At 36.8% G+C, this 27,055-nt stretch overlaps 1 protein-coding gene across 1 annotated transcript in view; it reads right to left on the bottom strand.

The window, feature by feature from the left end:
• NRXN3 (neurexin 3) overlaps window positions 1-27,055 on the bottom strand; it is a 1,607,649-nt gene that overhangs the window by 144,783 nt on the left and 1,435,811 nt on the right. The window contains exon 15 of the mRNA XM_077123215.1: window positions 5,454-5,761. Coding sequence (XP_076979330.1) covers window positions 5,454-5,761 — 308 coding nt within the window. The remainder of the gene's footprint in view (window positions 1-5,453; window positions 5,762-27,055) is intronic.

Below are 27,055 nucleotides of genomic sequence, written 5' to 3'. Positions count from 1 at the left end.
GAATCCTTTGTGTCTCACAATTCACCTCTGTGCACTTTCTGTTCTAGTCAGATTTGGCTATCTCCTGCTGCAGGGATCATCATCTTTAAATTCCACTACTTAGCTTCTGTCATGGTCAGGTTCATGTGTGAACTTGGCCAAGTGGTGGTACCTGTTTGTCTGGTTGAGCAAGTGCTGGCCTGTCTGTTTCAATGAGGACATTTCATAGAATTAAACCATGATCATGTCAGCTGCATCCACAGCTGATTCCATTTGTAATCAGCCAAGGGGAGTGTCTTCTACAATGAGTGATGCTTAATCTAATCACTGGAAGCCTTTTAAGGAGGATTCAGAAGAGACAGGCTCTCTTCCTGCTTCAGCTGGAGAGCCTCTCCTGTGGAGTTTGTCCAGACCCTCCATCGGAATTGTCGGCTTCACAGCCTGCCCTGTGGATTTTGGACTCTGCATTCCCACGGTCACATGAGACACTTTTATAAATTTTATATTTGTGAGTGTTCCCTGTTGATTCTGTTTCTCTAGAGAACCCTAACCAATATAGCTTCTGACATTCCAACAACCTGAAACTTGTTCCTCTTAACACCAATTGAATTATACTCATTCTATAAGGCCCAGTTCCAAGCCTACCTCAACCATGAGATCCAGCCAGGCCATCTCAAATACTGCTTCTAGCCCCCAGTATACACAACCACTTGTAAGGTACTCCCTCACTTTGATAGCTAATATAAAGCCCTCTTGCCTTCTTTAGATTATAAGCTGTATGAAGATGGGAATCCTGGATTCCTATTTTTGGAACCACTGATATATATGTAGATGGAAAGATTTCATAATGGGGCATGATTACTACATTAGTTTGTTAATGCTGCCAGAAATGCAATATACCCCAAATGGGCTGGCTTTATAAAGGGAATTTATTAAGTTGCCAGTTTATGTTTCTAAGGCCATAAAAATGTCCAAAGTAAGGCATCCAGAGAAAGATACCTTGACTCAAGAAAGAGACCGTGACATTCTGGGTTTCTCTGTCAGCTGGGAAGGCATATGTAGATGTCTGCTAGCTTTCTCAGCTTGAATAGGTGGAGACGCATCTCCATGGAAACCACTTAATCAAAAGGGTCCCACCCACAATTGGGTGGGTCACATGTCCATAGAATCAACTTAATCAAAAAGATCCCACCCAACAATATTGAATCAGGATTAAAGAACATGGCTTTTCTTGGGTACACAACAGTTTCAAATCAGCACAATTACCAGTACTATAAGAACTCCAGGTTGGCTTAAAAATGGAAGAGAAAATTAAAGATAGGTGGTGAAGTGTCAGCAAAGTCCATTCCTGAGATCTGGGAGACTTCTGACTTGCCAGGACTAATTCCAGCACCCAACTTCTACCTTGAACCCTCTTGAAGTCACTAACCACCCCCAAAACTCTAAGCCAAATGCTCTGAATTACAGCCAGTACTGCCAATAGAGGCAGTCCCATTTTCAGAAATAGGCTCTTGCTTGAATGGGAATTGACTTATATTCCCAGGGGTTAGGATAAGAATAAATTAAAATATAAACAATCTTACTCTGCATGATACACTTCTTTTAAGCATTTTACTTATATTAACTAAATTATCCTCTTGACAGTCATATGACACAGGTTTTATGAGTATCCTCCCAACTACCACCACCCTTTACAATGTGGTAAACTTAGTTTGACTGCAAATTCTTGCTATTCATCCCATTGAGGAGTATGGTTTTTGTCTCCTCCCCTGGGACTAGGAAAGACATGTGAATTCTTTGAACGATTATATATGATGAATATGACATTATACCTTTTTGTTGGCCTAGCACTTAAGAAATTTGCAGTTTCTACTTCCTGTCCTTTGGAACACTCTCTCTGGGGGCCCTGAGCCTTGATCCCTGGGCCAGGAGAAAAAAAGTCTAACTACTCTGCCTGAAAAACCAATGGACTGGCCTGGAGAGAACATGGGGAGGGAAAGCAGTCCAGCAGTCCAGCAGTCTTTCCAACCCATTGAGGCATGCGATGTGAGAGAAAACATCCTGGATCCTCCAAACCAAAGCAGGCATCAGCTTATACCAATAAATGAGCTCAGTTGACTCCACATGGAGCAGAAGCATTGTCTAGATGAGCCTTGTCCAAATTTGTGGCCCTCAGAAGTGCAGGCTCTAATAACAGGAATGCTGTTTTATGTCACTAAGTTGTAGAATAGCTTGTTTCACAATAGTTAAATACAGAATATGTAACTTGCCCAAGGCCAGTGAAAAACGGTTTTTAAACCCAGGCATCCTGGCCCTAGTGCATGCAGTTATTCATTGTTATAGAATTACCACTAAAAAAAAAAAAGAATTGTCCAAAGCACCACGATCATTCCAGTGGGAAAGTTTTCTGCAAGCTGCGCTACTTTTAATTGCTAAGTGGATGATTTATTCAGTAAATATTTATTGAGCACCTACTACATATTAGAAAATTTGTCACCTACCCTCCACTTCTCTGTGCACATTTCTACCTTTCTTATTCAATGGAGGTCCTAGAAATACCTTTCTTAATATCAGTTTAAGACCTGGTGCTTGGGCACCATACCTGTGAGTAATTTAACAATTTCATATCATTCACAAGTAGTTGCACACATGTTTCTATAACAAACAAGAGTATCAGAAAGATCAAAGAACCTATTATTTCTAGGAGGCTGGAGAATTGGAGGGCCAAATCAACTAAAGCCTATTTATTCACATTCACACTCAGTTAAGAGCAGCACTTTGCAGTTTTCCTTTGATCTGATATCAACATCAAACAAGGTCCACTGAAAATGAACTGTTCAAATGATGTTTCCATAATTTATGCTTTAAGAAGAAAACAGTATATTTCTGCATAGCCAGAGTACTATACTTGCAGATTCATATGCTTATTTTAGTTCTCTGAGAAGAGCCTCATTTCAGGTTAGCTCAGTTTTAAAAGTCTTATAGAAGAAAGGACAGAACACAGCATCATTTGGAAAATGCTATATAAAACTGCACATAGATGAAGCAGTGATTGATGAGCCAGATGAACATGAGATCTAGCATTCCCCACTTTTTTTTCTCCTTCCAGAAGTCTTTTCCAGATATCAGAGCTTTATGAGTCCATTTCATCCAAACAAACTTTAGGGATCACATAAGCTACATGAGAGCTTCTGGAGCTGATTTTCCTCACCAAAAGTTCCAGGGTCTGAGAATTCTCGTAAACTTTAGATAGAATCTAATGTTATTGAGTCCCTAGTCCAAGGATAGGTTTGGTATGCTCTATAGAATATACTTAAAACAAAACATGCTTGGAGACAATGCAGGATATTAAGGTTTTGTGGAGCCCAGGGCAGAGTTCTTATGGCTAGTTGACTAGTACAAAAGAGCCCAAAACCCTTGACATAGAGCCATTCCCTCTAGCTCATCTTTACAAAGAACATAGCCTTTTATTTTATTCTTCATCCCAGTGTATTCAGTTGTGCTGGGCTGTTGGCTTTCCTCCAAGAGTATGTGTTTATACATCCTTAAAAACAAAGAGTGTCAACAGATTTTTAACTCATTTTTATAGCTGTAGTAACAGTAAAAGGAAAGTCATGTAGATGTAATCCAATTATTATTGGACTCAAAGGAAATGAAACACACACCAGAAAGGAGGCTGCTGGAGAGGGTAACCTCCAGCTGTCTACCTCCGCGAACATAACCACAGGTTCCATTATGTTTAGACTCATAATCACTGGTAGGCTTTTTGTGCCTTGTACCTACTCCCCTCCAGAAGCTCTGACTTTCTTAGTTTGTTGAAAGGGTCTAGGAAATCATTCAATCTGCTTCTTCCTGCCACTTTGAGAGAAGGCCAAAACCAGTAATTATCATGGCTTAGTCCCTGAATCCCTGGGTACCATTAAATCCTCCCAGGGTCAGTGAGAATTTGGCTGTGAAAAGGACTAGGGGACCAGTCATTGCTATGAAAAAGCTATTTGCTCCTCTGCTTCCAGAAGAGTAAGCACAACGTATTCTGACAGAAACAAAACAACTCTGCGAAGACCTGTGCAGACAGAACTATCCTTTTACCAACAATAAACAGATCTGTTCTTGAGCTATAGAGAGTCATAATAGAAACATATATTGCCTTTTATCTTCTTTTCAGTGAGTAGAGTGAAGTGTCAGGAGTTATTGCTTTAATATCAGTAGAGAAGAAGCAATTTCTTTACCATGTGTGCAGGTATACATGTAACAGCATGTGCATCCATAAGACTGCTATGCTAATGAGGTTCTTAGTTGCCTTTACAAAATGTATAAAATTGGCCTGATAACTTCTTCCACATAAACAGCTAGAAATTATTCCTTTGGAGTAAGTTAAAGGGCCATTTAGATATTTCTGCTCAAAGAAAAGGGAAAGGGAAAACAATACTTTTCTCTCTACCTAACTCATATAAACTTAATTCAGAAAAATGGGAACACATATGGGGGTTTAATTGTTTATTGGTTTTATGTTTATAAGGTCCACTGGAGTCAATGAAAAGGTAATGTCAAAGACTTATTTGAGCCCCTGGATAACGTCTTGAAACTAAGCAGCAGAAGGGACAAGAATTGATTTATTGAACTTTCTACAAGTACTAACTAAACTAGGGGTAATTTCCCTATGAGCAACTGGAATGTTTTGTTTTATGCCAGAGTATTTAAAGCTAATAACTGAATTAACCTCCTACCTTCTACTAACTAGATTTATGAAATGCCGAGGGAGCAGCAAAGAATTAAACTTTAGCTTGGGTATAATCACTTTTGAGTGAAAAAATAACCAAAAACCTTACCACAAAACTAAGGATTCTGGCATAGCTAAACTCAAACCTCCAAATATTCTAATGTAATTAGGATCTTACTCAAATATAAAGGAAACAAAATGGACAAAAATGACAAGTAATTAATTGACAATATCAAATGCAAAGACAACACTTTATAAGGATTAGGTGTACCTCTAGTTCCAACTGCCCTTGATTTAATGGCACCCACTGACCTCAATAATGGACAATTCATGTTCCAGCAAAGCCATCCAGGGGATATGAATAGAATTGAACCAGGATATAATCTTTCACATAACAAATTTTTCTTTTCCCTTTTCCCTTTTTTGGTATTTGAAAAGAAAAGGCAATAAAGTGAAAGGAGAGAGTATTTCATACTGAAAGTTTTGTCCATTGCTCATTTTGAAGAACAGCTTCAATGTTTCAGGGATAAATATGATAGGAATAATAATCAATTAGTGCCATAAGACTTTTATGACTTCTTTAGCAATGACTTCATCTATCTCCATTCCTGGGTCTTATAACTATGAGCATCTTCAGTCACCCTTCCTAAAAACACAGTAATTCAGACTTTTCGGTCACATAGCAACACTGACCATGAGAGCAGTGTTTCAGAGACAAAGAGTAGAAACAATTCATACTTGGAGAGTCACGTACCTGAATGCTGGCTGTGGAACGATTCTTGCGGGTTGTGGTAGTAGCCATTGTAGTGGTGGTTTCCATGACAGTTGTAGACATTTCTGGTGGCATGGAGGTCGTCTGTGTGGATCCCAAGATCGATGGGACTTCTCCCACTAGCCGAACACTTCCATTGATTTTAATATTGGGGTTGTTCTCAGCTGCCATGTTCAGTACTTTCAAACCATCATAATAGAGCCCAGAGAGCTGGCCTTGGAAAAGGCGTCCTTTGTCCTTTCCACCAATGGCTATTTGCGCCTGGGTGTTGAAGATGGTTAACTGCCGGCCTAGTGGGTTGGGTGGAGGAAACAGCATTATTCCCATACATTTTCCCTCTTTGCCTTACCTGGTCAGAATGGACCAGGTATCATTACAGGTTTCCTTGAGCAACTGAAGGGGAGAAAAACTAATAATAATTCATACAGATATTGTAAGTAACATTTCACTATGATTATCTCTTCCACTGTCTAGCTGAAAATTCTGGATAACCAAAATGATCAAATTTTACTGCTTTATTTTGAGGAAGCAGAAATCTTGGTTCAATGATGAGCAGCATTGCAGTATTCTTGGATACTTGTGGGTGATGGAAAGAAATCCTCACATCAGGTAATGACCAGAATAAATCATAGATGCCTATTGCCCTGATATTTTTTAAGTTACAGAGAAACAATATAGCAAGTAAAATGAGTTACGTATGGAAAATAAAAACTCAGAGGGTTGACTTAGAATACCAAATTAAATAAATAGGTTTTATAATTAAATTAACTGGAATTAAATTCCAGTTAAGAGACATAGATTCATTGCATACTTGTAAAATTGGACATTTAAATTGCCAAATATCACATTTCTTAGTAATATTCATAACACATAATGATCTCTCTATACCTGCTGCTCAATAAACACCATGACAGATAACTTCCAATCACTACTAACTTTTGGGGGGATTATGGTCACACAATTAAATCATGCCCTAAGAGATGGAAAAATAAATAAATATTGATAATACTCTTTGGGTGGAAAAGGAAAGAAAATATATCATTTAGAATCAATAAATTTTAAAAGGGGGAATATTTAATGAAGAAAGCAATGCATAAAACTTTTAAAAATGATTCAGGAGAATGTTAATATGTTGAAGAATATCAATAATTTGCCTTACTTGGAGTTTCCATTTGAGGAATACCTATGTTTCAGTGGAAATTCCTTTTGAATTTCTCTCTACTTTATTCAGTGATCAAGCAATGCTCTCTGCTTGTTCTTGATCTATTCACCTACATTATTTTAGCTATAATAACTAGAAATGATTTTCTGTTATTCTCATCTGTTTAATAAAAGTGGGAATATATATTTTAAAAAAAACAGATTGCCCCACAGTCTCTGAAATGATTACAGACATACTGTGATGGTTGGGCTTTTAACTTCTATTAGTATTGTATGGTCTTCAAGAGTTAACTCTTGCTTAACTCTCCTTGAATTACTGTTACATAATGTGGAATATCTGCTCAATGTATAAAAATGGAAGAAGCAGAGAAGGGGTAATGCCTTTGCACAGAGGGGACTCTACAAGAGCCAAATTTGCTCTTTTGTTCATTTTTTAAGGACCTGCTAGCGAAGAATGATTTAAAATATATAATACCTCTTTGGAGGCTTCACACATTGCAGTATGGAGAATTAGCCAGAGGATTTTGTTATTTTGAAAATTATCTACACTTTATACAAATCTCTGGAGCATGGAAGTGGGATCTGCTGGACTTAATGATCATAGAATTGCCCAGATTCCAAGTACAATCAAAGCAGATCTAATAGATTTCCATTATTCCCCTACCAATTCCTTCAGTGCTGTGTGCACCTGCATCATTTTCTGTCCTTTGGCATCCCTCATCTTAACACATGATGCAGGAAGAAGTTCAACGTACAATAGCACTGGACAATGGCCTGGAGCTCACGTTTCTTCCTGTTTATTTATTTATTTATTTATTGCATGGGCGGGCACTGGGAATAGAACCCGGGTCTCCAGCATGGCAGGCGGGAACTCTGCCTGCTGAACCACTGTGGCCCACTCCTTCCTGTTTATTTTTGATGACAGCTCTTTCTGGCAGCCCTAGGTAGGTTTATTATAAGAGAGATGACATGATGCAAGAGGAGAAAAAAATGCTCTCTCAAACTGGCATAGGCAATTTGGGGAAACTTATTATATTAAATATTACAAAGCTGCATCATGGGATATTTCTAGGATGAGAATTTAGTATTTATTCCAGACAGCCCCCAATGCCAAGTTATTCCTTCCATTCACATACCTATTGGCTAACCATAATACTTATCTATCTCTTTCTTTGATTATAATCCTGAAGTCATGATCAGCTAATAGTTATTATGTTTTTAATAGTTATTATTATGTTACTATTGTAAGTCATTATTGGTTATAGTTAGAAGCTTTTATATTTCTGATTTCCTGAAAGTGAAAGTACTTCATAATGATAACATCTATAATTGTGCTCATCTTATTTTCCTTGTGGCATTACTCTTCCACCACTTACAAATAAAAAGAAAAGAGGAACAGAAAAAAGTTAAATAGGAAGCTGAATTACACTGGCTAAAACGATGGCTCTCCTTCATTCCCCGTGGCACAGTTCATTCCATAAAGTGGTTTTCCTTATTGGAGGCTGACCTAAGCCTCAGAAAAGGCAAGACATGTTTCCTGTGCTATAAGAAAAGCCACTGCTCCACTCTGGTGATTGCTGCTATCCCAGAGAGATCTGACTAATCATTTCTTGGGAACATGACATTGGAGAAGCTAAAAAGGGAAGGGATTGTCTATGTGTCAGTTTTCTACCATACTTAGGAAGCATTTGCTCTTCTTTGCTTGTCTGTTTCATATTCTATTCCTGGTTAGATCTGCTTTCTTCTGCTCTGAGACCCTCTCCTCGCCCTCTGTGCCTTGGGTTAGGTAGCTAGCAGCAAAGCCAGTAGTCATTAAAGGGAAAACAGCATACCCTCAGTCTCCCACCGTCCCTTCCACTGATCATTTTTCCTTTCTCCCCTAAGCAGGAGTCAGCAAGAAATAGCCTATCACTACCCTCTCCCTATGAAATATTTGGGGAACTGAATGGGGAAGTTTCCTTTTTTATCATTTGTCCAAGACTTATGAAAATCAATGCTAGATCTCAATTGTTTCTACCACAAGACTAATATACATATATATGTAAGTATCACAATCTGAGAGTTCTAACATTGATACAAAATGTGCTTTACAATTTTTTTCATCCTCATAATAGTCACTTAATTTGTGGGTTCTAACACCAGTACAGGATTTTTAACAGGTTACTTCTGGTTTTGTTTTAGGTTCCCATCCTCTTGGAAGTCATTAATTGTTATTCATTTGGACATTGATATTTGGACATTTAGCTCACATACTGCTTAAATTAAATCTTTGGACATCTCCAGTCAGCATTGCACAAAGACTAATTAATTATAACCCAGAACACCCTTGGGGAATAAGCAGTATTATTTCTCCTCTCCTTAGATGGGAAATCTGAGATATAAAGAGGATAAGTGGATTATTTAAGGTCAGAAAGTCAGTCAATAGTAGACAGAGCCAGAAAACAGACTCCGAAATGCTATAACCCAGCTCTCTTCCCAGTAACAGAAATAACTCCACAGAAGCATTTCAAGTATTGCCTAATGCATCCTTCTATCTTTACCCTTTGCACTCCTTGTCCTTACAAGGTCTGTTGGCATATATTTTCTATTGTTCCAAAAGGGAAAGTTAGCTAGACAGAGGAAGAGGTAAAGCAATAGAATGAAATGACGTTACTCACCCACATTACCAAAAAAAGTAATTTCGGTTAAAATAATGTAGAAGAGAGGCTGACAGTTTGCAAAAACAATCATCTAAACATCATAAGCATATAGAACATATTTGATTAACAAACTACCATCCCTCCCTCTCTCCCACCACATCCACCCCTCCCCTCCCCCAGCCCCAAACCCTCTACTTGTATATTTGAAAGCATCTTTCTATATGAAAGTCAACTAAGAAGCTATCATAAGAAAAGCTGAAAGTCTACTAATAACTTTATAATGGTTTATACAAATGAAAATGCCTGGCATGCTATTAAACTTAGACTTCGAAAGGCAATGGAGTAAAATAAAATATTATTAACATAAAATTGAAAGAAACAAAAAAGTTCTCTCAGGCACATGAGACTCAGACATGCATCTAGTTTTCTTTTCCTTTTTTAAAAGTGAGGCAATCATCATCTTTAATGTTAAAGGGACTTTATGAGCTAGTGATTACTGAACAAAATTATTTGCTTTTTAGAGTTATTCTTAATTTATTTTTAATTAGACCACATACGTTAAAAACAGGGCAAACAGTTAAGACTCAGTGAGGATTTTCCGTGTAGAAAGGTCTGAATATTGTCACCCAACTTAAAACTGTAGTCTTTTTAAATTGTATGCTAAGTAATACACCCAATTACCTTTTATATATAACTCCATCAAAACTCTAGAAATGGTAGGAGCCTACTTAGGATCTTGAGACAAGAGAAGCCTATATCGGCTCAGGAAAGAACAGAATGTACAATTTCCTTTAAAGTTAGGGAATTTTCTTCTTTGACAGATAATAGTTTATCTCCTAACAAATAGGAGCCACACAGAAAATTCTAACATCAGTTATAACCGCTGCCCTCTTTAAGCAACAGAGTAGTTGCTTTCTTCAGCAAATCAGAAACTGTTTTGTCTTTCATAAGCCTTCCCCTTTCCAACGCATTGTCTTAACCACTTACACATTTGTTGGAGAAAAGGTGGAATACCAAGGGTATCACACAACCAAAATGTAAAATAAGTTTTTGGTTTTGTTGTTGCTGTTTAGTTTTAGTCAGCAATTAGTATATAATGAACCTCTTATGAAGCGTTTTTGCCTCTGTAGGTTTGAATTTAAAGGCAAAAATACATTTTCTCCTTCTTTTCTTTGTTTAAAAACAAATGTTAAAAAATATTATTCCCCTTAAAACATTTGTTTTAAGCAATTTAAGTCACAAAAGTCAAGCTATGCTTTTTAAAGAACCATTCTACTAGATAGCAAAGCCAAAACAGCCCCAAGATGTGAGTTTAAAAAGTATTTTTGAAATTTCTTTAGAAAGCTTTGGTGTAAGAGGTAATTTAAAACAAATTAACAAATAATCTCATGCAGTGGTTAAATTGCCATAATGCATTTCTTTTTTAAAGGTTCCTGGAATTTCTTGTTTGTGGTTGTCACACTGATAGCAAGCTAGATATTAGTCCCTTTAACTGCATTTTAATGGCAATGTATTATAGCATGATTTATCAACATATGGCAGGTGGAAGCTGACACAAATTATAATGAAAATTAAAACAGTCATTTATGCAGCAGGCGATTATCATTTAAGGAACATTTATTTGCAGGCTTTAAAAATGAGGGTTTAGAATCAAATGATTTTAAAATGAAAGTTTTAATGATGGTTACCTTTTTCCTGCAGCCACTCCTCTACGGGCCGGTTATATTTGAAGGGGATTTTCTGTTTTACCATTTGGAAGCGTTCATTATCAGTGTTGCCTTTAAAGTTTAAAAAACAGCTTAAAAAACAATCTGAAAAGTCAATAAGTCATTAAAAAACATCCTAGGTTTTTGGTTTGTTTTATGAAGTTTTTAGAGATAGATATCAATTTATCTTTAGAAGAGGTGGAGTCGAAGTCACTCTGACTTTGGTTGACAGGTTTGAGGTTAGGTTAGTCTGAGCTATGCAGCATTCCATCATGTCTTGGAAATGTGGCTGAGATGGAAATCAGTCAGAGGTTTGATCATTTACAGGAATGGGTCTACTGGTACATTTCTCCATCTCATCCTAGCCATACCTTGAGGGGACCAATTGAGGCACAAGGATCTCCTTGACTTCAAGTGTCCCACATGAGCCATATAATGTAGATGGAGACCCTTAGCTACTCAGTCATGCCTGCCCCACCAGTCACTCTACTCTATGCCAGTTGAAGCACTGGGCCATGCATTTCTTTGTTTCTGCTCAAGTGTTTGCAACTCTTTACCTTCTGGCAGAAGGAACTTAAAGAACACAATTAACACCTGATGGCCAAGGGGGACTTCTTGTTTTTCATAGGAGGTCCTGGTATCCTGACACCTACTTTAAATAGAACATGCATACGGTCCTTTAATCTCTAGTTTTTGGCAATAGCTTTGTTTCATATTTTAAAGAAGTAGAAAATCCAAAGTAAATATCTGGGAATAAAGTCATAAATATGCCTTTGTTAGACTTTTGAGCACCTACATTTTATTATTACAAGGAGATACTGGCTTTAAATGCTTACTTACTCTCTCTCCCTTATCCTCCTCTGAGAGGTCCTCCCTGAACAGGCATCTAGTCATACAGCCTGTTGGGGATACTTCTTTCAAGTATGAAAATATCTAATTAGGTTCAAGGCGCAAACACAAAGCCTTTAATAGCATGTCCCCCTTTCCTTTCTTAACTCTGTTGTTCACACCCCTAGATGCTTTCTCTAATTAGAGCAGACTGGAGGAGCCATGTCATGATGACAGAATCCTAATGAATGTGCTTCAAATCACAAAAGAAAAAAGCATGCTTTGGGAACAGTTCTGTCCTGTCAAACAACCTTGCATTGATCAAGCAGAAATTAGTGAATTGTAATTCATTGTTTTTTCTTATACCCTTATATTGGAACAGAGGGAACCCCATTCCAAATCACTGACATTGAAAATGAGATCAAAATCTCAAAACAGGTGGCCTGGAGACCATATACACTGGAGTCTTTAAACCAGAGCAAATGCTAGAACTGACTACAGCATCAGACCAAGCGAATAGAGACACATCATGGCATTTCAATCTTAGGGTCACCTCTGCAAAGCATTCTTATGGACTGAAAAGATTCCACACATGAATAAAATTGTATCTGCCTTACTCGGGGTGTGGGATGGAGCAGGGGTAGCACTGCTGGGACCGGTATGCAAGTTTCCCCCATAAACTTCTCCTATGAACAACTTCTCTAAGAAGGTAACTCATTATCCTTACTATCCAAGAGTGGAAAAAACAAACACAAAAACAAGTCTTTGTGAAAGAGGTGACCTTGAACCCCCAGTCTGTATTAGGGAGTCTTGTCTGAGCTGGAATAGACCATAACATTTTAATACCTTTCATAAAGTCCGAGGATTGGAAAGAACAATGATCACCTGTGGATTGTCAATAAATATTTAGTTTTCCTCAAGATATCCTTTCCTCACAGGAAAAGGCAAGTAGGGAGGAAAAACAGCAAGGCAACTTTGTGGTGTTTCAATAACCCTAGGGTAAAAGAAGTGAGCTTCGCCTGTTAACATAGCTACAGATAAGTGACTGTTAAAGTGATTCTCTCTGGCAGATCCAGTGCTCAGAATTCTATTAATCCAAAATAAAGTGGTATAAATTCTCATATACTTTCATTAAAAAAAAAAAAGGAGCATGCACTTTTCTGAAAAGAACTTATATCTACAACTCTTAATCTTGTCCTGCAGGTGATGGATATCAAAAGGGATGTCAGTCATACACATAAGCTTTGACCCCTCTCAAGGTTTAGCCATGAGAGAATGACAAGAAATGACCAATGAATGGTTCCAGATTCATTTTGAACATATTCTATCATTTTTAGTTTTCTCTGTCATTGTTAGTTACATTGTGTATAGTAACGACTTTCATTCCACTTACTGTGGATGGATTAGTGAAGTCAAGAGCAAATAAAAATCTTAACATCTTTAGTAACATCCAGGGATCAGAAGCAACTAAAGTTTCAAATTAACATCATTTTATATGCACCAAATTAATTAATTAGGAAGCTACACTGATTTACTTCTTCCAAATGCATAGGGCTCTCAGCCCTTCTAAGCGCCACTCCTCCTTCCAGGCACTCTTATTCAAATCATAAAGCACCATGGGAAATCGTTTTAAGACTTGATGCAGACTAGAAGAAGAGGTAACTGTTAGATATCCAAGTAAGGGACATGTTGGGAGGGCAGCATAGCCACAATTCAACCTTAGATCTTTCTGAAAGTCAGAGAGAGTCATTCTTCTCCACCTCAGCTTTAAAGACATTTAGAAAAAAGTTTAAAGTTTTCCATGCCAGATTAATAGTATCTGGTATTAATGACAGTGATCTTGCATGCTGTTAAAAGCTGCAAAAAATGGAAGGTCACTTGGAAAACCAAACTGGTTTAAATTGCCACATTAATAATGCTCTTAGTCTCTTTTCATGTTCTTGTTGGTTTTTATTTTAATTTATCTTAAACATTAATAAGAACTGTTTTAGAAACATGTGCGTGAGAATGCGTTCATTTTTCCCAAGTCCCATTTGCTAGACTTATTTGAAGAGCAAACAACTACCTAAATATAAGAACTTATATGCGGGACTGCACTGAAAGCTGAACAAACCTCATCAAATCCATATACATTCATGTCAAATCCTAAATGACATTCTCTTTTATGATTCATGTAGCAACTAGTATGAAAATTTAAACAAAGAATGAAATCAATTATTTAACAGAAAGTGATGCTATCCTCTAAAAAGAATAGCCTCATGAATAGTAATGTCATTATGTCATTAAAGAGGTGTATGTGCATTACTAATTATACCAAAAAAAAAAAGACTGCAATTTTCTGTCATACCAGAAAATCTATGCATCACATAAAGAGATCCTCAAATAAAGAATAGTTCTCAAATTACTTATATGGATCCATACTCACCTACACGGGATTGAAGAAAAAAAAATATTAGTAATATACTTAAAGCAAACGCATGTGTATGTATGCCTATCCAATTTTGGTTTAGATTTTTATTCTAGTAACATATATACATCCCAAAATGTCTCCTTTTTAACCACATTCAACTATATATTGCAATTCTGTTAATTACACTCTTTCCTCATCCATTGTTGGTCAAAATTGAGATTTTTATAATTTGGCCTCCAATGGTCATTTGCACTTGAATTATTGGTTCTACTATCAAGCATTTGAACTCCTGGAGACATGGACAATATGCACTTTTGAATTGTAATATTGCCAAGAGCAGAATACTTTGAGGTGAAAACATTAAGACCCAACTGGTTCATAGAAATAACTCTAACCTTTATGCAGGACTACCTTGCATTTCCTACGTTTGGGTAAATCTACCTAGGATACAAGAAAAAGGGAACAGAGAAAGATAAGATAAAGAAAGCAAGTCAACCCTTGAATAATTCCCCAATACATCAGTACCTCTTTAAGAACTTGGAATTTATTCACTGTTACATGGAAATAAACAGGATTTTAAGTGAAGAATTGAAAGACAGAAGGAAATTTTGCATAGCACAGACAGTGTTTACTCTAATACCATTCTTACCCTCTATTGGTCCAAAATAGAGCCTATGCACTAGAAGTTATACTCATTTTTTTAAAGTCATCTGTAATCAAGACAGCATATGAGTTCAGACTATGGGCTTTGGAGACAAACCAGGTTTTGAGTTCTAGGATCACTATTTATTAGTTGTGTGCTTTGGGTAAATTGCCTAGCCTCAGCTTCCCCATTCCCCAATTCATTATAGGACTTGGTATAGGATAAAATAAGTAGATAGTATTTAGAACCTTTTCTGAAATTGACAATATTCAATTTATTTAAAACTATTATTGTTAATATGAATGAACTATTTCCCAAAGATCCAATGGAACTGCATTAGTTCCATGTTCAGAACTTTAACACACCTTCATTCAAGAGTTGACAATAACCATTTGGTCCTATGTAAATTATCTCGAAAAAATCGACTGTAGACAATGACACACCTAAAATATCCCCTAGATCTCATAATTGGTGCTTTTTAATATTTCTGTATCTTCTAAAACATACACAGCTAAACCCATTTCCAAAACAAAGTGGGTTTCTAAAACCATTGAAAGTAAAGAGCAATGCAGGCATTGACAAATGTTGTTTCTTGGTCCAGTCACCGATATTGATGATATACTGTTGCTAAGCTGAAGAAGAGTGGCTTAAAGGTTCTGGTAATTTGCACCAGGCTGGCAGAAAATGCTTTCTTGCAAGTAGACTATTAATACCATCTGAAACGTTGTCGAGCACATGAACATGCTAACAGGAGTATCATAATAGCATTCAACTATGTGAAATTAATACCAGAGGTATTTTTGCATTTTGTTTTGAGCCCTAGAATAAAGAAAGGAAAAGTTTCCTTTGTCACTAAAAAATTGAAACTGTGGGGCCAATGAACATTCAAAGAATGTTCAATACCATGTACTAAATTCAGAGGTGAAAGAAAATAGATATGGGTAGGCTCCAGTAGCAGTGCAGTTCAGAGGTTCTTACCATGTCACTGCCCCCAAAGAACACTTTCTGAGTTTCAAAGCAAATGCATGACACTAAAGTAAAGGAACTGGGGAAGCTCTTCTAGCTCAGCTTTGGCTTTGTTCCCAGCATCGGCCCAAACTACCTCACTCAGAGTCAGCAAAGAAGGTGGTGTGCTAGCCACTTGTAAGTGATGGGTGGACCTCAACCAAGTACTAATATTTTGTGTTTATAAAATGCCTTTCAAACAATAAGCTCAAAATGCTATTATAAGCATCACTTCATTAATCCTCACACAACCTTTCGAGCTAAAGAAAAAGGAACAATTTATATAATGTGGGCCTTGATCCTTTAGTGTGCCAAGGTAAAGAAATTAATCTCTTGGAGCAGAAAACTGATCGACCAGAGAAAGTGAATTAATGGACCTACAGCACAAGGGCATTATTAAGTTAGTGAGTTTTCCCAGACTTGCTTAAGTGGTACCTTGAGCCAGGGAGACCATCCTTCCTGTTGTTTAACCCTGGAAAGCAGTGTGAGTCACTTAAACATACCTTGACTTGCCAGTGAAGCTCATTGCCTTATGACTTGTGGATATGTTTAGAAGTGGAAAATAAACATAGATAGACACACTATACTTCCTTCCTATATCAAAGCATTAGTATTGAGCCACTATCTCTAGGTGACAAGATTTGAACTGTTTAAGAAAAGATGACTCAAACATGAGTGAAAACAGCACTGGCCATGGAGTTTGACAGATTTTGGATCAAATCCAGTCTCAGACATTTCCCAGTTAATCTAGATGAGTCTTTGTTTTACTCATGTGTTAAAGGATGATAATAAAACTTAGGTTATGAGGTTTTAGACAAATAAAATGCAATGTTTGGAATCTAAATGCCAAATAATAAAAGATTCACAGAGCAAATTTTGCTAAAATTCTTATCGAACCAGTAAGAGTTGTGGGACATGGAAAGATGTTCATGATATACTACTGAGTAAATTAACTGTTTTGTATAAAATAATGCAATATTTGGGTAGAGTTTAGGGTACAGTTGGAAAAGTTAGGAAGTGGGAGGAATTTGTGAACAGTTATGATTATCAGGACCCTTCCCTAATACATGTCCAAGGCATCAAAATGAAAGATATTTTTCCCAATAAATAGTGAAAGGTGGTGGTGAATGGGTCCCATACTAAAGAACTTCCAGAATTCTATCAAATATTGATATCCCCCTTGAGCTTTGGTCTCCGTTTATATTCTCATTGATGTGTCTATGGACATTCAGTCCTCATGTCCAGGTGTTAAGAGGGTAGAGGATGGGACTGGCAATATGCTGGAGATAAAGTCCCAAGTTCTTGGTACTCTATGTTCAGCTCTCCAAGTGACTTTATCCCTATTCATTGACCTTTCTTCCCTGAGGTGGGTTTGCATGCACCGAAATAAACAATGAACTTTTCTTTCTTATCTGAACATAAATAAAAGCGCCATTTCTGCTGAAGGGTTATTACACTATAAACCATTTATTCTGATTCAACAATTACAACATATAGCACCAATTCCTATCCTTTCCTTGTGTTTGGAAGCCATTTTTACCTCTTCTCCTGAAGCTCATTTCTTCTGGACTTTCTCCTCACTTATCCTTATCCATTAAACATTCTTTGATCCCAGGAAGATTAAAAAACAACAATAAAAAAACCCAACCAAACAAACAAACAAAAACAAGGCTTAAGTGATTACAGCATCTTTATTTGATTCCATAGTTTAAAAGAATATTTTCAGGCAACTTCTAATGGAACTTTCTTCAATACAAGGGGCCTACCTGGCATTAAGTCTTTATTTAAGAACCCCTTTAATGCTATAAATTAACAAAACATAAACTGACTACAAAATTTACTTTATGTTGTGATTATTTTTCCTTCTGTAATTACACTGAAACAGGAACTGAAGCCAGACTAGTCCATTTCAATGTCTGGATTTTGTCTAGTTCCTTTCTAGTAAACATGTTTTGTATATCTATATCTTGGGGTATCTTTAAGTTTTAATTTCTTCACATGTAAATGACAATGATGATAATTACTGAAACATAGGATTGTTGTGAGAAGTAACAGGAAATGTATTTATAGCAGTTAACACAACACATGGGATGTAACAAGCACTCGATATCTGTTTTACTATTGCTGCTATTGTTATTACTAATAGCAAGTATTGATTTCAAAGGGTTAAACTAAAAAGCAGGCAAAATCAACAAGAATTACCTCACTACAAAATGTTTAGTATCAAATCTTTTTAAGTTTCCTTTCAATATAAAGCCTTAATGTTCAGTCTTCAGCCATTTGATATATGATCCTTTCAAAATCCCCTCCATGCCCCTCCAGGCACCTTTTCTCTTATCACTTGTTTCCTTTTTTTTGTAAAAGCCACAGTGTTATTTTCGGCACTCAGGCTTCTGGAGATCCATGTATTCCTGTAGGTGTACCCTCTGTGTGATCTCACTATTTCTCTTTACTCTGGTTGGTGTCTTTCATTTCTCTTCATTCACCCCATACTCCCATAAACTCATACCCCAACCCCAACTCCTTTCATTCTTCTCATGCTTGGCTTTCATCTCTAAGCAGAAAATTTCAAATCTGAGCTGTTGTAAGCCAAAATGCTATAATATTTGATTTAAAATAATTCTATTCACTCAAACATGCATGTGTGGTGTCCTGACAGAGCAGAGATCATACATTAGCTTTGGGGGGGCAATTTCAAAAGGCAACAAATAGTAACATTTATTCTTCGTGAATAGCAAAGTCACACCAATAGCAGTGTGCTTGATGCCATAATACTAACAAACTTATGCCATAATAATCCTTCTCTTTAGATCTTATGGAATGTCTGGTTTTTACAAAGTATATGGCTTCTAGGCCAACCTCGAAATGGAGGTGGGGTTAGAATTAGGTTGGTAGCTGGGCTGAGCAAAGGGCAAATTCCCAGAAGTGTTCAGTCCACAGGAGAGCCAATTCTCTGAGAAGAACTAAACAGCACTAAACAGCACCTGAGGGCCAACCAACCCCACCCATCTACATTCAAGCATCCACTGATGAGGGAGAAAGGGGAGGGTAGTAAAACAGTTCATAAAAATTACAAAAGGAACAAAAACTTATAAAAGCAGATTACCCCAAGGTGTCAGGGCCTCTCACACCTTACCTCTTTCTTTGCAAGAGTGCGGACATGCTCCTTCTCTGCATGCATACTAATTAATTTTCTACCTGCTTACTCTAGGCTATGCTCTGCCCTTGAATTCTTTCTCGTGGTACAGCCAGGAACCTAAGAAGCTGAATTGAGCAACAAAACCAGTGCCTAAAAATGAATATATTATTCCCAAAGGGTCTAAAAATCGCGATCAATATGCCACATACCACCCACCCTTGACCTGGGCAATATACTGGCTTGCAGCAGTTGTTTAAACAACCATATCACAGTGCTTCCACATATGCTTGTTTTCTATTGAAACCAAGACAACTTCCAATTAAACTGTTTTCTAAAAGGTTTTGGCCATCTTCCATTTATGCAATAGGCTTTTGGAACTTCAAAGCATGACTTTAATTATATCCCTTTCAATGTATTCTTTTTTGTTTTATAATATCATTCCAACTTGATAATAAAATGGTTAACTCTAGTTCTTTTGTTTCTGGTAGGAGATACTTCTCTAAACTCTATGTCAGCTGCACATTCAATGAGCATATCTTTTGTGCGTTAATTCTAGTCCTGGAAAAACAGTACAAATTAAGGAGGAGTGAGGTAGTTTTAAAATATCTACATATTCTTTGATTTTGCTCTTTGTAAGAGGTGGAGCTTGCTTCTCCAAACTTGAGTGCAGGCTAGACTTAGTGACTCATTTCTAATAAATAAGATATGGCAGAAGTGATAGCTGCAACTTTAGAGACTAGGTCTTAAAAGACACTGTGACCTCTTTCTCTATCTCTCCCTCTCTCCCTCCCTTCCTCATCGTTTAGTCTGGGGAAGTCAGTATAATGTCATGACGACATTATGTTTTATGGAGGGACCTGCAAGGTAAGGCCAGAGAGGAACTGAGGCTTTCTGTCAGCATCCATGAGAGTGAGCCATCTTGAAAGCAGATCCTCCTGCCCCATATAAGCCTTAATAGACTGCAGTGCCAGCTGATTGATATTGTAACTGTGAACTCATCAGAGGTCTTGAGCCAGAACCACTCAACCAAGCTATTACAAATCTTGACCCACAGAAAATATGAGACAATGTTTACTGTTTTAAGCCAGTACATTTGTATGCAGCAATAGGACTGAGCAACCAGGAAGTTTCATCTGAATGTTTTTTCAACCATGGGTACAACCCCCCAGGAGTGTTTCCATAGCTTTCTTCTTATATCATATCATTTCAGGAAATGAAGATGCACTATATTTATAACATCCTCTTCATCAGCAAATTTGCTTACACTGTACAAAGGGGATTTAGACTAGTTTGGTAAGACTTGTTTTGGTGAGCCCATTTAGTCCTTAGCACAAGATTGTTTGGTGTATGTGGCTAAATGCATACCAAATTATCTATCAAATGAAATATTTGAGAATTTTTATATCAGTCCCAAGTTTTACAGATTCATCCATTCTGTCACAATGTGAAATATAGGACAGTTTTCACATCCTACTTTTTATTTCTGACTCCTATCATTATTTATGAATGCACATTAACAGGGGCTTAGAGTTCAGCTTCCTTAAATATTCTGGAATGTCATCTAAGACCAAGAGATTTAAGCTTCTTTGAGAACTTTGTTACCCTTACCTTTTTGGGACACATTTTCTTATTTATTTTGTTTGTACCAGCCTTTACAAATTGAAGAAAATAGTCCTTGCTGGATGTGGAAGAGACAGAAGAAAATGCATGAGTATGTATGGCTGGGGAGGTGAGGAGCCCAAATAACCACTGAGGTCCTTCTTAATTCATCTTTTTTTTTTTTTTTTTGGTAATTAAGCAAATGTAGTTTCTGGAACTAGAGTTCACTTGAAATTATAGTTCATAATGTGAGAGAAGTGGTCCACAACTTCAAAACTGATGAGATCTCAAAAATCATCTAAAATATTTTCCCATATATTAGTGTTTCTCAAAAATTTCCTCTCCCCCAAAGTATCAAGAACTTTTTACACTTTTGTTTATTTTGTGGCATTTCCAAGCCTTTTCAAAAATTGAACCAGTTGGCAGTCATGCATCATTTAATGGAAGTTTCTGTGGTCAGATCGGATATATGACACTGCAAGGTGGTACAAGAATCAAATTTTTCTCTGTGAAGAACTAACCTCAGGGAATGCAGTAAGTTGCATATATAACTTGAATTCATACAATGCCTCGTTAACTCTACTTGGCAAATTAATTCAAATCAATTTGTCTGTGAGAATTGCATTATGGCCTCAAATCTGGCTACAAACAAAAGATAATGATTAACAACAATACATTGAGCTCAGAGAAAATGTCTAGAGAACAATATGGATCAGCATGGGTTTTTTTTTTAATAACATAACTGTCTTTGTTTAAAAATGAAATAGAAGGAAAGAAAAAAGAAAGGAAGAGCATACTATTTAAAAATATAACATTTTATAAATAATATTTAATGTATTACAAATCCTACAAAGAAAGTTAGAGAAATTATCTGAAAGCATCCAGAGGGAATATAAACAAAGATAAAAATCTAAAAATTGCTATTTAATTTTGGTAAAAATAGTAATTAAACCAATTAAAGGAAAATGATCACATATCCTGGGAGGAAAAAAAAAAGAAGGTAATACGATATAACAGGAAGAGCCAAGAATAATTCTAAAATATCATATCCTAAAGAAAAAGCAGAATGATTCTTCTAGCCTAGCCTGAACTGCATTTCCTGAGGTTAGTTATTCTAGGAACTAGTGAAAGGTACTTGTTCCTAGCCTCAGTTTGAGGCCAGAAATTAGGGTTGAAAAGGAGAAAGCTGGAGGTTGCCCTGAACAGGGCCAAACTAGCTTCATGAGAGACCACATGAAGTGAAACCCCAGCCACCCCAACCAACTCAGACCACTTAGACATTACAGCTGACCTAGTCATTGTGGGAGGCCATCCTAGATCATTGAGCTCTAGCCAAGCCAGCCCCAAACGAAAAATCACCCACATCACTGGCAGAACCATAAGCTAAGAGATAACCAAGTTTTCCCCCAGGGATTTTTATGATGCAAACACTAAATGATATAGCCAGGAAGTTGGGAAATTCAGGAAGGACAGGAAACCTAAGAGTGGGAAACAAAATGCTCTCTAATTTGAGGGTTTCCATAGGAAAAGGTGAGGGGATAGCTCAACTACGATACGTAGATTCAATGAAATTTGTATGTTCTAACCTTAGGGGTCCTAGAATGGCGACTGGGACACTTGGGTCCTAATACATCTATCTTTGGAGCTCATTCTAAGGAGGGAATTATCAAATTCAAAGAAAGAGATCCAACAATGCAGCTCCAGAGAGAAGAGGGGAAGATCAAAGCTGAGGGAGTTGGGACAGGGCAGGAAAATTGTAGAAGGATTGATACTTTTCTGATCCCATGGGTCTATAGCTAATAAGGAGCAAAGTTTATAAGGGGACAAGTTGCTCCCTGTCTGACCTCCTTCCATTAATGTTCAAATGCGGTATGGAGAAAAGGCAGGTAAGAATAACAGGCTGAAATCAGTGGTGAGGTTTTCTGGCATGGTAACCACCATGCCATCAATGGATTTTTCACCCCTTAAATGATTCCATGGTGAGCCTAGGATGATCGCCTTTCCTTTTTCTTAGCAAACATTGTTGTCTCCCCCATCCCTACCCCTACTTCTCAAAACACAAAACCATTTATGTTTCTATAGGGTCTAAATAGCCTTACCTGTGCTTAGAATAGAAAGGTATTTCCCAGCATGCAACATATTTAAATAGTATAATAAAAACAAGGTAAAATACTGAATTAAAGACTAAAACCTTGAAAACAAAAGACAGACATTCTGACCTTGCTACCCTGGCTCTTTAAAAGCAGGTACTGCTTCTTAAATCCTGTTTACAGACTATGACTTAGCAAAACATGGCCTTCATAAACTCATAGGGAAAAGTTAAGAAGTCATTTGCTTAGAAATAAATAGCCAACATCAGGATGCTATTATGTTAGAATGCAAATGGCAGTTGAACCCTAGGGAAAATGTTCAAGATCTAGGAATAAGAAGTTAAAGAAAGAGTTAAGCAACTAACATTGCTAAATGTTTTGATTGATTACACAAGTGGCACATACTTGCCAATAACTCAAATTATGTTATGGTTTATGTCATGACTCAAATACTATTTCATATTATAAATGCATTGACCAGGGATACCACATTTTTAAAAATTAAAATTCCATTTACACTTATATTTTCTTACATGTTAAACTCCTAAATTAAGAAAGTGACCAATGACTATATAAATTATCCATACATTTTAAATATTTACCAGGCACCCAGACTCCTTTTTCCAGCACTAAATATCAGTTCTCATGGGCACATTTTCTTTTATACATGAAATTATAATCTCCTTAGGATCAGGGGCTATTTATCTTTTTTACATCATCTTACTCTTACTCTATAACTCCCTTCCCCCAGCTCACAATAACACCAAAAATTGATACATCTTTAGTGCTCAAGAATATTCATGCAGTTGCTGACTATTAGTACTTTAAATAGAGGGAGGTATCCTGATCCAACAGATTATTAAATTAGTAGCTTTGAACATTTACGTGATCTCCAAGGTTTGTATAACCTCTGAAAAATCTACAAATCTGAGTCATATAAATGGATTACTAATGTCTCTTCCTTCTTTTAGCCATTAAATGTAAGACATTAAATATATGATATTAAGTCTTGCGTATCTGAGGAATAAAAATAAAGATTTATAGGCTACTTTAAAGTTAAAAGATAATTTATAGACCTTTTATTGTGTGCTGGGGCAAATGCAGTGTTTTTATATTTTATCAATTGATATATACATATACACAGTAAAGAGAGGAGATGCCATAAATATCTCAAGGAAAATAATACTTTTGCATATTCTTCAAAGAACTTTGAGACTTTCAGTAAGAAACAACTCCTAGATATGGGTATGAAATAAATACACAAGATTTAAAGAATTTATTCAGAATTATTTCATCTGACATTCCTAATAATAATGGAGTTGAATACAAATTGTTATAAAAAGCTGAGGAGGAGAAATCAGACATTTCTATTCTCTTAGCATAAGAAACAAACTCCATCATCTCTAACATCTCAAGCTATGCTAGTCAAATTATACTAGACAATATTGTGTAGAAATTTCTGAACCAACCAGGGAAATGGACCAGATGACGAAGTATTTTATTATGACATCATCTTAACTTGACTGTATCTGTAAAGATCCTATTGCCAAATAAGTTAACATTCACAGGTCCCAGGGATTAGGGCCTTAACATATGATTTTTGAGAGATGCAATTAAATCCATGATAGATGCTGACTAAATATTTTAGAGAAGGATTTGAGTGGTTTCTGCAAACAAATGCAGATACCAGGGTAACTTCTGTCCCCAAAGGTTTGCTATGTCAAATGGCATTTCAGCTGATGGTTCCAAAAGGCAGTGAGATTTGAACATACACAATTAGTGCCCCTCTAGTCTACAGTTTGCTCGTTCTAAGTAGCTAAGGGTGGAGCAGGGAGGGTAGGAATCAAGGCAAGAAAGAGAGAGGACCAAAGTATACTTATCTCTATTGTTCTGTTTGACTAGAAAAATTAATGCAACTGTAAATGGACAGAAAAAATGCAGCTATACAATTATCCAGACACACACTGAGCTGAGTGGCTAGACTTAGTGGCTAAAAGTTCAGGAATGACTTGTCCTAGTGTAGCAGGCAGGTCTTGGCCTCTTTCTGGTTTAGCTGTGCTCTCTGTGGAAAATCCCCAAACCCCCTCTCCTTGCAGGCAAGTGAGATAAGGCACATTTCCTGGTATAGAAACCCCCTCCCCTAGCCTTCAGAAACTGGTGAAGATGCACGTAGGCAAAAGAAGACATTCCTGGGGTGGGGGCCCCTCAACAGTTCAGCTCTGGGCCATCCTCAACGTAAATCAGCCAATTGTTTACCTTGTCTTTAACATGTCAAGGAGTCTATAAAAGCTAAGGCTGCCTTTTGTTCCGGGCTCAGACTTTCAGAGGTTACTGCCTGAGCCCTATGGCCATAGCAAATAAAACCTGCTTCCTGAAACTACGGATCCTTAGTCTCAGCCTGTTCTAACTTCGCAAAACATTCCTGGAGGCCTGCGGCCTCGTTCCTGGTTTTCGCGCTACATTTCATGTTCATCAAAGATATCTACAACCTCTTCCTCATTTAAGCCAGACCATGAGGACGGTGGCGTTGAACAGGTATGGTGGATCAATTGCATTCAAGCACAGAAAATGGAAATAAGACTAGAGAATCTTCCCTACAGGTCTGGGAGTGGGGCTGATCAGGACTTTGAGTTAATGTGTTGGCATAGCACCTCTCTCAGCTCAGTTGACTTATTTGAAGAACAGATCCATTAAGGGTATTTCAAAATTCCCTTTATGAACTTACTCAGAGCTCAAAATTCTCTGAGATCATAGTGGGAGAAAGTAAAAAAATGAAGGAGGACTATTAGATTTCACTTGGTTTACCTCCTCTAGGAGCATGCAATTTTTTCCCTGAGAACAATATATTGTTTTCCATATATTGTCTTCATTTTTACTTCTCCTGGAGGTCCAGCTCCACCCTTAACACATGGGAAATTCAGTAAAAAAAAAAAAAAAAAACGAAAAACAGGTATTTATTTTGTAAGTCTAAAAGCATTGTGGTTCTATTTCAGTTAGCACTTCACTTGTATAAATTTTTATTTTTTTTGAAAAACAACACCTCACAACAGTTTTATATAGGTTTAAAAATGAAGTAATAAATAGTTATAACATTGGCTGTCTGAGAAAATTATAGTTTTACCTTTATTTTATACATATATTTATGTTAGATATATTTATTTTTAAATCTTGGGGATGTCTAAATATTCTCCTGCCTCTCTTTTATCATTTAGTCTAATTATTCTGTGAAATCCACACTTTTCTACCTACAGAAAGTCATCTCATCATTATAAAAATATTTTAATAAAATTATTTTATCTAATTGTTTCAACAAAGAAAAAATTCCCAGTAGAATCTTGAATTTATTTACAATAAAACATTTGATATTATCCTGTTGTTTTTAAAATGAACTTAAATATATTCAACACTTACAAGGAATGTTCTTTGCTATATATTATTTTGTGGATATGTAAACAACAAAGTCATAAGTCTCAATAATCTCAATATCATTGTGTAGTTAAACATCTCTTGAGTAGCTACTGTATGGCCACTTCGACTCCTTAACAAAAAAAAAGATGAACAAAACTGTGACCATTTTGCTTGAGCTACAGGGAACAAGTTTGCTGGTATATATTTTCTGTTTGAGAGGTGAACACTTTGACTTTTGATGCTTTGTTTGTCTTCTTCAAATATTGCTTTAAGCAAAGAATGACATAATATAAACAGAAATAGAACAGAATCCATATCTTTGGTTTTTAATGAGGAAAGTAGGATGTGGTCATTTTTTTGTTTTGTTTTGTTTAAGTTCAGGTAAATGGATTGTCTGTCACACTAACTTAGTCCTCCATTTCTTCCTCCTGACTTAACCTCCCCAGTGGGTCTATGCTACTTTACATAGCAGTACTATTCATTGTGTCTCTGGGGATTTAACTCATGCACTTAAAGATTATCTTGCTCCTTTATTCAAAACTGATATGAGATAATCCACAAAATACAGCTCATGCATCAGTAAAAACAGAGCTGTAGGTTTCAAAAAATGCATGATGTAAATCAGTGGACCCCCCAGCTACGGCCAAGGGAAAATTTGGCTCATTGCCTGTTTTACGTAAATCAAATTTTATTGGCACATAAGCACCGTGTCCACTTATATATTGTTTATGGCTGTTTGTATAAGCAGTATTAGATAACTGGAACAGAGACCTTATGTCCCACAGAGTCAAAAATACTTGCCATCTGGTTTTTTACAGAAAAAAACTTGCTCATCGCTAATCCAAAAGAATGTTAGATCTAAAAAGGTCTCCCTGTGTAGATTCAAACCCAAGTTGGCCCTGCTACCTACTAGGGTGACATTGGAGGGCATGTTGCTTAACCTCTCTGACACTCAG

This window comes from Tamandua tetradactyla, chromosome 12 (assembly GCF_023851605.1).
Source record: "Tamandua tetradactyla isolate mTamTet1 chromosome 12, mTamTet1.pri, whole genome shotgun sequence".
NCBI lineage: Eukaryota > Metazoa > Chordata > Mammalia > Pilosa > Myrmecophagidae > Tamandua > Tamandua tetradactyla.
Note: the sequence above shows the minus strand (reverse complement) of the source record. Positions and strands in the feature narration are given on the sequence as shown.